This window comes from Apodemus sylvaticus, chromosome 7 (assembly GCF_947179515.1).
Source record: "Apodemus sylvaticus chromosome 7, mApoSyl1.1, whole genome shotgun sequence".
NCBI lineage: Eukaryota > Metazoa > Chordata > Mammalia > Rodentia > Muridae > Apodemus > Apodemus sylvaticus.
The window spans coordinates 20,226,968-20,239,699 of NC_067478.1; the positions used below are offsets into that span (position 1 = coordinate 20,226,968).

At 50.0% G+C, this 12,732-nt stretch overlaps 2 protein-coding genes across 6 annotated transcripts in view; both read left to right on the top strand.

Annotated features, from left to right (window-relative positions):
• Positions 1-7,197, top strand: part of Tmem108 (transmembrane protein 108) — a 285,084-nt gene extending 277,887 nt beyond the window's left edge. For 3 of the 5 annotated variants that reach the window (XM_052187481.1, XM_052187480.1, XM_052187482.1), the window contains exons 6-7: positions 617-771; positions 5,397-7,197. In XM_052187481.1, the coding sequence (XP_052043441.1) occupies positions 617-771; positions 5,397-5,519 (278 nt within the window). In that variant the 3' untranslated portion in view covers positions 5,520-7,197. The remainder of the gene's footprint in view (positions 1-616; positions 772-5,396) is intronic. The other 2 variants (XM_052187479.1, XM_052187478.1) reach the window with 1 other exon arrangement.
• A 2,666-nt stretch (positions 7,198-9,863) lies between these two features.
• The window catches only part of Bfsp2 (beaded filament structural protein 2), a 50,846-nt gene continuing 47,977 nt past the window's right edge, over positions 9,864-12,732 (top strand). The window contains exon 1 of the mRNA XM_052187483.1: positions 9,864-10,355. Coding sequence (XP_052043443.1) covers positions 9,864-10,355 — 492 coding nt within the window. The remainder of the gene's footprint in view (positions 10,356-12,732) is intronic.

The window sequence follows — 12,732 nt, forward strand, 5'->3', positions numbered from 1 at the left end:
GTTCTCCAATCCTGGAACACACTGCCCTTCTTCATGGGGCCGTCTCCTCCCCTGGATGTCAGTTCCCTTGCCATGAGGCCACCACCGTGACTGAAGTGGCCTCTCTTGGGTCCCTTCATCATCTCTCACTGGATAGCCATCCCTAGTGACATCTCCCGATTTCTTTTATTACCCATGTATTTCCTGACCTCTTCTGTGAGCACACAGTAGGATAGACCCTCAGGAAAACTGATAACTATTAACAGTTTTTCTAGTACATAGTAGGTACTCAAAATGTAGTAGTTGACAAAAAAAAAAAAAAAAAAAAAAAACTAGAGTGAGTGAGGGGGAGGAGCTCAGTTCCCAGAGTGCTTATCTTACATGCACAAAGTCCCCAGCATGTAAACAGGAATGGTGGCACAGACCTGTGATCCCAGGTCTCAGAAGCTGGAGGCAGTAGGATCAGAAATTCAAGGCTGTCCTCTGTTAGTGAGCTCGAAGCCAGCCCAGGACACATGAGTATTCTTTTAATGAACATAGATGCTGGGGGGGGGGGGGTAATGCCCTTTGCACCCCACTGAGACTAAGGTACTTGTCTCCTCCCTCTGCTTCTCCCTGACTGGGACTCTCCCCACAGCCGTCCTGTTGACAGTGTGCTGCATGAGGAGGAAGAAGAAGACAGCCAACCCTGAGAACAACCTGAGCTACTGGAATAACGCTATCACCATGGACTACTTCAACAGACACGCAGTGGAGCTCCCGAGGGAGATCCAGTCCCTAGAGACCTCAGAGGTGAGGCTCCCACACCACCGCCACTCTCTACAGAGAGCGCTACAAAGTATATGCTCAACCCTAGGGCCTGCTCCTCTGCAGAGCTTGGTGAACCAGGAGCGCCCCCTGCCCCAGCCCTAAGGAGCTTAGAGTCTAGTTCTGAATAGAACCCCACCCCAGCCCCCACCCCCACCTCCCCCCTCCCCCCCCACCCCCAGGTGCTTGCTGCACACTGGAGTTTGGGAGAGCCTTTCTCAGAACTTCTCCAGTCTGGGAATAAGTAACAAATGTTTACCAAGGACTTGTTTTATGGCAAGCAGTCTCTGGGGACCAAAGATGAAAACTTGCTATCAGGGGACTTCCAATTCTGAGCTGTGGCCAGGAGACAGAGCCTGCTGTCATTCAAAAGCAAACCAATTAAGAATAGTCATAGATGAAGTACAGGGGGCCCAGGGGAGATAGCCTTCCCACGAGCACGGGGATTACTGGGCTTCACTAGGTATGCCCACAGAGGAAGACAGATGGTGGGGAAGGAGATGGTGGGGGTGGGGAGCTGAGCTGAGTGACAGGTGCACCCTGCCTTCCCCGCCTCCATTCCCAGGGCGTCTGGGGTGAGCTTTGATGACTGAGAATGTAGCTACATTGTTCCCTTGTCCAAACCCAGCTGATCTACTCCCTCCCAACTCCCGACCACACACCCCCCACGAGCCAGCTTTCTAGCCTCACATGATGCCTGCCTCTTCATTTGGCAAACTCCATCCATTCATGTTCGGCATTTCCTTCCTCCATGATGCCCCCCTCACTGGTCTCCCCCTCAGTCTTCTCTCCCCATCTCACCTTCCTTGACCCACTTTCGGAACGCCACTTTGGTTGGGTGTGGCTCTCCTGCCGTAGCATCTCTGCACCCTCCGCTTTCCTATCCTGGTATTTGTCGTGTGACTGCCGGCCTGATGTTAACTCTGCATCACAGTCTCCCTACCACCTGCTAGCTGTCCCTACCCCTGTGGCTCATTCTCAGGCCGAGAGTGTTGAGTCCTGTGCTGTGGGACCTCTCATCGCTGAGTCCGCAGCTCAGCCACTCGCGGCTCCTCTTGCCTTCCCCTTAGGTATTTGGCGTAATGGCCACTGCTATGCCACCAGTGCCATATCTCTCTCTGCAGCTCTCATATCTCCCCTGCCCTCGGCCACATCACTGCCCAACAGATTCATTGACCTAGCCTGGAACCATTCATTGATGCCTTCCCGGTCCCAGTCCCGAGCTCACCTGGTGTCCCTGGTTGCATTCATGACACTGCTGTAGTTCCCCCAAGTCCATCGCGCATGCGCTCAGCCAGTCGGTTGACAGATTCTATTGGTCCTTGCTAACAAGCATCAGCTTGGCCTGCTCGCATGCCTGTACCATTACCCTCTCCTGTTTTACGCCCCGATGGCTACAGAAGATTCTGGAATGACCTCCCATTCCATCATATCTCCTGCAGCCCATGAGGACAGGAGCCAGGTGATCTCTCAAAAGCATGACCCCATTAGCCATGGGCCCCAGCTCCCAAGTGGATCCTCGGGGCACCTTAAAGGGAAGTTGGATATAGGATGCTGTGGTCCCAGCACTGGGGAGGTAGCAGTGGGAAGATCAAAAGTCCAGGCTACTTAGCTACTTTTGGAGTCCAAGGCCATCTTGGACTACATGAGATCCATAAAAATGAAAGGAGGGAAGGAAGGGGGAAGAATGGAGAATACAGGGAGAAGCAAAAGGTCAAGGGAAAGGGGAAGGGGAGCGAGATAACCCAGAACCCATGTAAAAAATCCAAGTGTAATGGTGCACAAGCTTCCCAGTACTTGGGCAGCAGAGGCAGGAGAATTCCTAGGACTTGCTAGCCAACCAGCCTTGTCTGTCAGTAAGCCCCCAGTTCCAAGGGAGAGAGAGATCATGGTCCAAGCTGACTCCTAAGGAACAACACCTGAGGTTGACTTCTCACACAACACAGCTCGATTGCATGAAACACACACACACACGCGCGCACACACACACACACACACACACAGCTCTTTCTGGTCCCTTCATCATGAGCTGGTCTCACGGTCCCCTGACAACCCCCCCACCCTGCCCTGCCCCGCCCCTCCAGGCTCTTTGCTCTGCACAGAAAGCCCATCACCCACAAGAGCTTTGCTCTTAAGCTTAACTGGGCCTCTCCGCCTAAAGCCTGGACCATCCCTTCCTGCAGGTCTAGCAAGGAGCCCTTCCTGGGCTGCCCTAAACCCATTAGAGTCACACCCTCCTCAGCCATCCCCAGCCCCGCCTGCTTTCTCCTTCCAGGGCTGCTCACCAGGGGCGCTGCAGCCTGCTGCACATTTATTTCCCTCTCCTTGCTGAGGGGCAGGAGCCTTGTGTGAATTCATTTCTCAATTCCCTGCATCTACAGCTGTGTCTGGCCCCGCCCACAGTGCTGTGCAGCAAACAGGCAATAGACAAATGAACCAGGAGGAAAGGCACCATGACTCACACACACACACACACACACACACACACACACACACACACACAGTTCAGAGCCTGCTACACAGTAGCCACTCAGCAGAAGGCTACAGCCAAAAGACAGGTGGCAACCCAGGCTTCCTGAAGGTTTCACACAGATCGGGGAAGCCAGCACACAGTTTTCTTACAGTTAAGTGAAAAACCCGAGAAAAGCTTGAGTGTGGGCGGTGAGGCATAAATGGCTTCTGTTTTCTCTATAAATGGGGACATGAACACTGAAGAGCAGAGCCTGAGGACAGGCTGTAGAAGAGCCCCACTTGCAGGACCCCGTGAGGGAGGGAGGGAGGAGGGGGACACTCCTGATCTGCAGTCAGCACCAGGCCAGCCGCCTCTGGTGAGAAGGGCAACTTGACTACAGTCTCAGGAACAGAAGGCACCACACAAACCACCGTAGAAAGCCAGCCTGCGCTTGTGCTGAGTGAGGTCAGACGGGAGGCAGCTCAGAGCCAGGATGGAAACTGCTGGGGACATACGCTGCGTGCCCTAGGGACATACACGTGCATGCCCTATAGACCACCAGCAGGATGATCACAACCTCCTATATCCTGCTTTCCTCAGACACGCACCTGCCCATCTAGAAGCTTCCATATCCATTGCCTATGAACGTGTCTCCGTACCTGGCTCCCTTACTGTCTGTGATGATAAAGGTGCGGCACAAGGGAACCTGGGCACTTTTCTATTTTTGTTTGTTTCCTTTTCCTTCCTCCCTCCCCTTCCCCTCCATTGGTTTCATTGTTTCCTAAATACTTTTTCTTTTTCCCATGCAGTGCTTCAATACACACCCCGGCTCACCACTGGTCCATACTTGCTTGCCCCATTAAAAACAGAAAGCAACACAAGCCGTATTTCAAGCCCCTCACAGCTCAGGGGAAAGACTTCTCTCTTCTCCATGGTTAGAAGGGTCAGACTTACATGCACTCTCCTGATGAGATTTGGCCAAAGACAAGCCCTTGGGGGAAATGCCTGTCTCCTGAAAAGACATTTTATCGACAAGGCAGTTTCCTCTTCTTCCCTGACTGCCCATAAAGCAGCCAGCCTTTCCTCCTCAGGAACTGTCCTTTGTCTGTTTTGTTTAAAAATAAACTTCAGAGAATGAATTGTGGCTTCTTTAAATGAAGCTGCTTCTGAGGAAGTCTGGCCCAGGCCTGCACACACAGGTGTGTCGCAGCATCGAGTTCACTGGAACAACCCGGAAGTTTTGAACGTGTTGGTTGTATGGCATTCTGTCAGACTTTTGGCTCTTCTATCTTCTCACTCAATACCTGGATCTGAGAAGGGTGGTCCGTAGCCCACACATGCTCGCAGTCCCTGGTAGCTGAGGCAGAAACCCTGTCAAACTGATTCCCCCCTGAGCAGCCTGGGGCACCTTTTCTACTTCTGGGACTTAGCAGACAAGCTGAGGCTTGGGGTGTTGCCTCGTTTAACATATATCTTACTGCGGCTCACATGGGTGCTTGTGTTGCTACAAGAAATGGAGGGGGTGATTCTCACCAGACTCTAGGGAGCCCTTAAGAGGAGGATGGACTGGCTCTGAAGACTTGTAGGCCTATGAGACTCTGAGGGGTGGTTATTGGATAGGTGGTGCCTAGAGGTGTATGTGGAAAGGAAAAGTTTCAAATTTGTCTGAGGGTCTGAGGAAGAAGCAGGAAGCTGAGTCTGGAGGACATCAACTGTTGCCCCATAAAGCAGGAGTAGGCGTGTGGGCGTGTGTCTGTGGGAGCTGGGGGTGGAATTTGTAGTGTGTGGAGGAGGTATGGGGGGATGTGATATTTCTGTGTGGTGTATGTGGTGTGTGTTATGTATGTAGTGTACATTTCTATTTTTTTTTTCTTTTGGTTTTTTGGTTTGGTTTGGTTTGGTTTGGTTTGGTTTGGTTTGGTTTGGTTTGGTTTGGTTTGGTTTTTGGAGACAGGGTTTCTCTGTGTAGCCCTGGCTGTCCTGGAACTCACTCTGTAGACCAGGCTGGCCTTGGACTCAGAAATCCACCTGCCTCTGCCTCCCAAGTGCTGGGATTAAAGGCGTGCGCCCAGCCAGGCGGGCGTGGCGTTCATTTCTTTTGAAGCAGCCGCCCCTCACTCCATCCCCACTCATCCCAGCTTCCTCCCTCTCTCCTCAGGACCAGCTCTCAGAGCCTCGCTCCCCAGCCAATGGCGACTATCGAGACACCGGGATGGTCCTTGTGAACCCCTTCTGCCAGGAAACGCTGTTCATGGGAAGCGACCAAGTTTCCGAGATCTAGACGCAGCGGCCTCCGCTTTGCCACTCCTTATTTTTGTCTCCAAATTATAAATATTACAAATATAAATATATATTATAAATATAACCTTTGTGTAACCCCGACTTAATGAGAGACATTTTCAGCTTTTTTTCTTAAGAATTGTCAACATCTTTTTTACAAGTGTGGTTTAAAAAAAAAAATTTACAGAATGACCCACGGCTTTATAAAATAAAGGTATTTCTAAGCAAAGCGGCTGCACTGATTGCTTCTCTTAACTGTTCTGGGCATGTAGAGGTTCCAGGAGCCCTGGGCAGGTGAGGAAACAGACCAGTCTCCCGTGGAAGCTGAAGGTTGGCAGAGTCAAATGGGTGGCCATCCGTGTGGGCGTGGTGCTCCGGTTCCCTTGACTCAGTGTGCCCCCGTCTCCTGCTGTCTTGTATGTTTCCTAGTGGCAGGAGCTGGGGCTCCACAGCAGAAGACACAGGCAAGTGTACAAAAGGGAACGGATCTTGTCAGCCTGGAGTCTCACTGTCCCATGACTGAATGTGGGGTTTGGCAGGATCGGTGAAGGTCACCAGGCTCCAGCCCCCTTTCGTGACCCCATGGGATGCTCCCGCCATGGGGATGCTAGGACAAACAGAACTGCCTTTGTCTGGCAGCAAAGTGGTCCCTAGAAACCCTTCTCATCAGCCTTTCCAACACCCCCACCTGCCCTGGACCCCCCACCTCTCATCCTGGAGGACAGATGCGGATCGCAGCCTAGGGGCTGTGCGGTCCTTGCCTGTCCCTGTTCAAGGGTCATGTGTTAGGATTCAGTATTGCTTTCTCCAAGGGCAATGATATTATGCCCCTGAGAAACAGGTTTGTCTAGAAAGAAAGCTTTGTGGTATAGAACTATTTTTTTTAACCTTCCCCCTTTAAAGAGAAAAAAATTGCCAAATGAATCACTTGAAAGAAGTGCCACTCTGTCTACAGGCAGAAGCTCGGCAGACCTGCCCACAAACTTACCATCCGCCTTCACTGTCCCCTGTCCCCCACCCTTGTTCCCCTGGGTCCAGGTCTAGCTGCCTTCCTAGCCCAGGCTGTACCCAGTGTGGCCAACAAGGAGCAGACTCTCAGAGGCCCAAGAGGGGCTTCCGGAGTCAACTGCTTTCCTCTGTTACTTGCCTAACCCACCATGGCTAGGGATTTAACTTCAACCCCCTCCCCCCTTCTCTAAAAGAAAAAATAGTTTGATAGTATATTTTGAATATAGATGTTCTTATTATCAGATTGGAGCTTGAATTTGACCGTTGATTTCGATGTCTGTGTTGTTGCTGTGGTCTCCTCATCACGACTGCCTCTCTCTTCTTCCATTCCCCTTTTCCAAAAGAAAGACGGCCTTCAAAACTAATGTGTGTTCTCAATGTTATATGGACCTTAACACAAGTCTGCCTGTCTCTCTTCAAAGACTTCAACCCACAAAGAAGCAGGTTAAATGTTGTGCCGAGATCTCGCTCTCTAACATGTTGTTGTCTGACCTTAACCTTATCATAATATTTCTGTTAGCTACTGCATTGAATATACCAATGTGTGTGAGTATGTATTGAGAAAAACATGTTTGTAAAGTAAAATTTATATATAATATATGTCATCAAAGATACATATGTTATATATACATTTGTGGATGTATGACTTATTTTTCTGTATCCACAGAATTCAGCTACCATGTATATATAAATAAACTTATTTTATTACCCAGAGAATCAAGTCGCTAATACATTTTGCATTCTTTTCATTTAAAAAATAACCTTTAAGTCTCCCATCAGTGGTACCCGTAACTATCTTGTTTCCATGTGTACTTATCTAATTGAACTTTGTATTGAAATTCACAGTGTGATGAGAAAACAGGGTTGGCGAGATCTTTTAGAATAAAAGGGTGGGTTTCCCCAGGGAGAGTCTGCTCTCTTCATGTCTCTGAAACATTGGTGTCCATCCAGGTGTCTCCCTTGGCCTGTTCCCAACTCCAGAGGACCAGGTAGATTTAAAGTAAATGTCTTTGGGTCTGAAATTGTCTAAAATCACTGATTGTTACCATTCCTCGGGAAGTACCAGTGCCTAGATGGAAATGGCACCTTTATAATCAGTAGCTTGCACCCTGCATTTGGCTTGGGATATAACAGCCTGGAACTGACTGAAATGCAGCTCCATGGAGCCCAGCAATGCCACCTGGATTAGGAGGCTGTTAGCATAACCCAGTCCCCAGTGCATCATGGGAGCTGCAGAGGTGGTATTCATAGGAAGAACACCACATCTATATAAGCTACGGCCTATAAGCTACTGGCCTTTATTCAATTGGCTCCTTAATTTGTTAATCAGATAAACAACACTGATATTTAATCTTGTGTCTCCTGAGAGGTAGGGAGGTACACCTCAGTAAAGTATCTTACAATCAGGATCCAAGTTCCATCCCCAGAACCCATGTACAAAATCTGGGTGTGGTGACACATGCTTCTAGCACTGGGTAGGCAGAGCCAGGCAGTTCCCTGGGGCTCGGTGGCCTTGCAAGTCTAACCTAATTGGTGAGTTACAGACCAACAGGAGACCCTGACTCAAACAAGTTAGACAGCTCCTGAGGATGGCCCTAAGAATCTGTGGCCTTCACATAAGCAGACAAGACAAAAGTAACAAAGACCCCCCTCACACTGTCTGAAGTAAACCAAACAGAAGGAAAAAGGTTGCAATTTTCATAAAGAATAGAAAATAAGCACACCAAGTTCTAGCAGGTGATTAGCGCTTTGTGACCCTGGTGAGTCATAGCTGCCAGAGACAACCTTACACATTCTGGATTAGAGAGGCTTTCTCAGCTCTGTACATCCTGGCCATGGGATCTTTTATTCCAAAGGAAATAATAGTATCTATGAGATAATACTTCTGGAACTGTACATTATGCACCCCAAACAGCAGTACATGTCAACCGTATATTTTCCTGAGTTCTAAAATTGAATTGAAAAGTCAGAGAATGGAGTTGTGCTCAGAATGGGATATACTCAGTACCGACCAGAAATTGATTCCTGTCCTCTTCTCCTGTCTGGGAGACAGAAATGCTCAGGATGGAGGGACCATTCTAGCCCCCAAGAAGGCTATAACCATTGATGGTGTGACTTGAAGGATGCCAAAGGCGAAGATTAAAACCTGGGGTTCACACTCACAACTGTAACTCCTGTTCCAGGGGTCTGACAGCCTCACACAAATATGCATGCAGTCAGATCACCAATGTACATAAAATACAAATAAAATAGAAACCTTGGGAGCAGAGAAAACCCTGACTTGGAGTAACCCTGGGTGCTTTCCAGAAATCCCTGTGTTGTATGTTGTTCTCCCTCCTTGGTCTTACTTGGGTGAAACAGAGGTGGAAGGGAGACCAGAGGCCAGCAACTCAGGTCCCTAAACTAAGTACAGAGCGTCTGCTGGATCAGAGTTAGCCCTCAAGCAGCACATCCACCAAGGTCTAGAGAAGGAGAAACAAGGCCGACGGCCAGCAGCTGACAAGCAGAGTGTCAGAGGGCAGACATGAGTGGGAGGAGAGAACGGAGCTGGAAGGGGCCTGGAACGGCTGCCAGACCTGAATGAAGAAAGCATGAGCAGGCTCGCTTTATTTTCCTGGGGCCTGTGAGTCTGCCTTCCTCCATGGCTGGTTCATGCGCATGCGCACATGAGCGCATGCGTAGTGCGCATGCGTACAAGAAGGGATAGCGACAGCTCTGTAATGGGCCCTGAGGCCCTTGCACGGAGTCCCAGCTTGTAGTGTGAGATCTGGAGAACACAACACTTGTCATCTAAGGTTCTGTAGCCTGTTTCCTCAACAATGAGGTAGGAACAGCTTGATGCCTGTTTGACCCTCCCTGTGGTAGTAACATAAAGCCAAGGGCTGGGCTTCATATAGTATTTGCCTAGTATGCATGAGGCCCTGGATTCTATCATAGGAATTGGAGGCAGAAGGATCAAAAGTTTAAAGTCTTCCTGGCTACATAAGGATTTTGAGATCCACCTATGTTAGAGACCCTGTCTAAAAAGAAATAGGCAAATCTAGATGACCCACTCCCACAGGCTGCACTGCTACACCCCCACCCCCACCCCGGAGAAGTCTGGATGTCTGAGCATATGACCCAGCAACAGAGAATGCCTGTGTGCCTCTCACAGGCTGGCAGGGCGGTTCTCTTCCAGTTCAGTGAATACCAGAAGCTCATGGAAGGTAGTAGACAAAGAACACGGGGACAGGGGAGCTTCCAGAGAGGCCCGTGACCAGGCCATGGGGATGCTGGGGCTGGCAACCAAAAGCCACTGGACCCTGTAAACCTGCCAGGCACCACAGAGGCAGAGAGGATGAGCGAGAGAAGAGTAGCGGCGGATTTGCCCTCGGGAACCAACTCCAGCATGCCCCTGCAGAGGCACCGGGTGTCATCCCTCAGGGGAGCGCGATCTCCATCCTCCCTGGACAGCCCCCCAGCATCTAGGACCAGTGCTGTGGGTAGCCTCGTCCGTGCCCCTGGGGTCTATGTAGGAGTAGCACCCAGTGTTGGCATAGGTGGCCTCGGTGCCCGAGTGACCCGCCGGGCCCTGGGGATCAGCAGTGTCTTCCTGCAGGGCCTACGGAGTTCAGGCCTTGCCACTGTGCCTGCTCCGGGCCCAGAAAGGGATCACACTACTGTCGAGGACCTGGGGGGCTGCCTAGTGGAGTACATGACCAAGGTGCATACTCTGGAGCAAGTCAGCCAGGAGCTAGAAACACAACTGCGGGCTCACCTGGAGAGCAAGGCCAAGCGCTCTGGAGGCTGGGACGCCCTCCGCGCCTCCTGGGCCAGCAGCTACCAGCAGGTAAGTCCTCCAGCGGTGCCTGGAGGCTTGCTACAAGGGTGAGAGGGGATGGTGAAGGCAGCAGTGAAGATGGTATGTGATCAGAAGTCAGGGAAGCCGGCCACTTCCGTACCCAAACTGCTGGTGGTCCAATGGTAGCACTGAGGCTGACCGGGAGCCAGGACCCCCTAAGCATAACACACCAACCCCCCAAAACATTCCAACAGTGTTCTGCAACCAATTTCTCACTGTGTACACTTTTCAGATGAGAAACCTAAGTTGTGCACAAGGGCCCCCAGTTCACCAGCTAATAGAGCAGCTGTTCTCAACCTGTGGGCCAAAGCCCCTTTTGGAGGATCTCATGCAGATACCTTACATATGAGATATTTACATGATGATTCCTAACAGTAGCAGGAGTACAGTTACAAAGTAGCAACAAAATAATTGTATGGCTCGGGAGGTCACCACAACATGAGGAACTGTATTAAAGGGTCGCAGCATTAGGAAGGTTAAGCACCACTAGGATGGAGGGATGCAGCAGATATCTGACCCTGGATTGTCTTTCCTCAGAGTTACACGCGTCCTATTATCTGGGATCGCCTCTGTCACTGTTACTGTAAAAGGTTTTCAAGAAGCCAATACCATTGGATGGATGTGCTATTCTAAATAATGACTAAATAAATAGAGGGGTGTTCTATATCCAGATAAAACGGGTATATGGGATCAATAGGAATATAGACCATTAATGGTCATTTTCAGTTTTTTATTGCCTATAGGGTGTGTGTGTGTAAACAAGTGAAGTTGGTGTTAATATCTTGTTAACTCAATAAGGCAAAAATTACTTCAGTGTGAAATCAATATAGAAATACCAGCAGAACAGTTCTGATTCAAATGGAACATTCTGGAGGATGGAAATGTCTTACTGTCTTGGCCATTGGTTGTGTGGTTTCTCCTGGGCAGACATGAACAAGTGCGTTTTACCCCACAGGGCACTACCAACATCAAATATTTTACCGAAGTCTAGCTTGGTGAGCAATGAGTTTATCAGGGTTACTTACCAAAGTGAGTATAATTGAATCAAAGGAAGCTGCACCCCTGAAAAGTACATGGGTGAAAGCTGTGTCCCTAGAGCTCCCCACCCACACTGCAGGCAGCTCTACAGAAGCCTCCCCTCCCCAGCAAGGGCTTGTTGCACATATAATGGGGAGGGTGTGAATCTTATAAAGCTCTAAGCCTTCTAAGTTTCCTTAAACTTCCTGGACCTTAGGAACCGCCCTCCTCCCACCCCTCCATTCAAACGTTACCTACACTACACCACCAATGGCAGCCGAGCCCCTGGAATGCGGCCATAGAGACCACCGAGCACTTGACATTTTGTCTTGCTCGGATTTTGCTCCTTCAGATCACCATGTATAGCCGACAGCCATCTTGCTGGGCAGGGGTGTGGCGGCCTCTTTTTCCTGTCACCCAGTCAGGGCTGCTCCCGGCTCCCTGCAATCATTTCTACGGTGCTCTGTGCTCATCCACCATTGTGCCCGCAAGCTCTGGTCCCAAGGCTGGAAGCCTACAAGCATTGTTCATCTCAGCTGGTCAGCTGGTCACTCTGGAGGTCGCTGGCTTAGTCTCTAATCCAGCTAGAAGTAGCCAAGTCCCTCTGCTCCCTGGAGTGAGGCTTGCAGCCTAAGAGGAGGTCACGAATGGTCCATGTGTGGTTGGGTGATGCCAACAACAGAGGCGCTCATGGAGTCCTCCATCTCATCCCATGATGCTTCTCCTTCCCTGTCCTCAGCAGCTCAGAGAGAAGGGAATACAGTACTGTCCTTCTGGCTGGTGCAGCAGGACACCACACTCCTCTGAGTCATGAGGGAGAGCCTCAAACACCCAGGGCCTTACAGCCTGTACAAGAGGCAGCCAATCCTCTGGGAGTCCCCACAACTATCTTGACTTCAAATATGTATGACATATTACCCCTAGAACATCCCAGATGCGCCATCTTAACAGCATCTGCTGGACAGTATCATACTCAGACGCCATGCACATGTACTGGGAGGGACCAGACATCTCAAGGTCAAGGCTAGAAAGTTCGGCTACAAAACCTGATGAGCAGATATTGCAAATGGCTACAAAATCCCAGTGTGCCGATATCACTGGCTACAAAAGCTTCTGCGATGCATGAGCCTCAGTTTCTTGTCTATATGTCTATGGAATCCAGCAACTCTATAACCTATAGACGAGACAGCTACAAAACACCTCAACAGAACAGCCATGAAGAACAGACACCACAACTTCAGCTTCTGCTCCTGGTGGTCAAAATCCAAAAAAAAAAAAAAAAAAAAAAAAAAAAAATGTTTTATCACCAGGTGGTGGTGCATGCCTTTAATCCCAACACTGTGGAGGC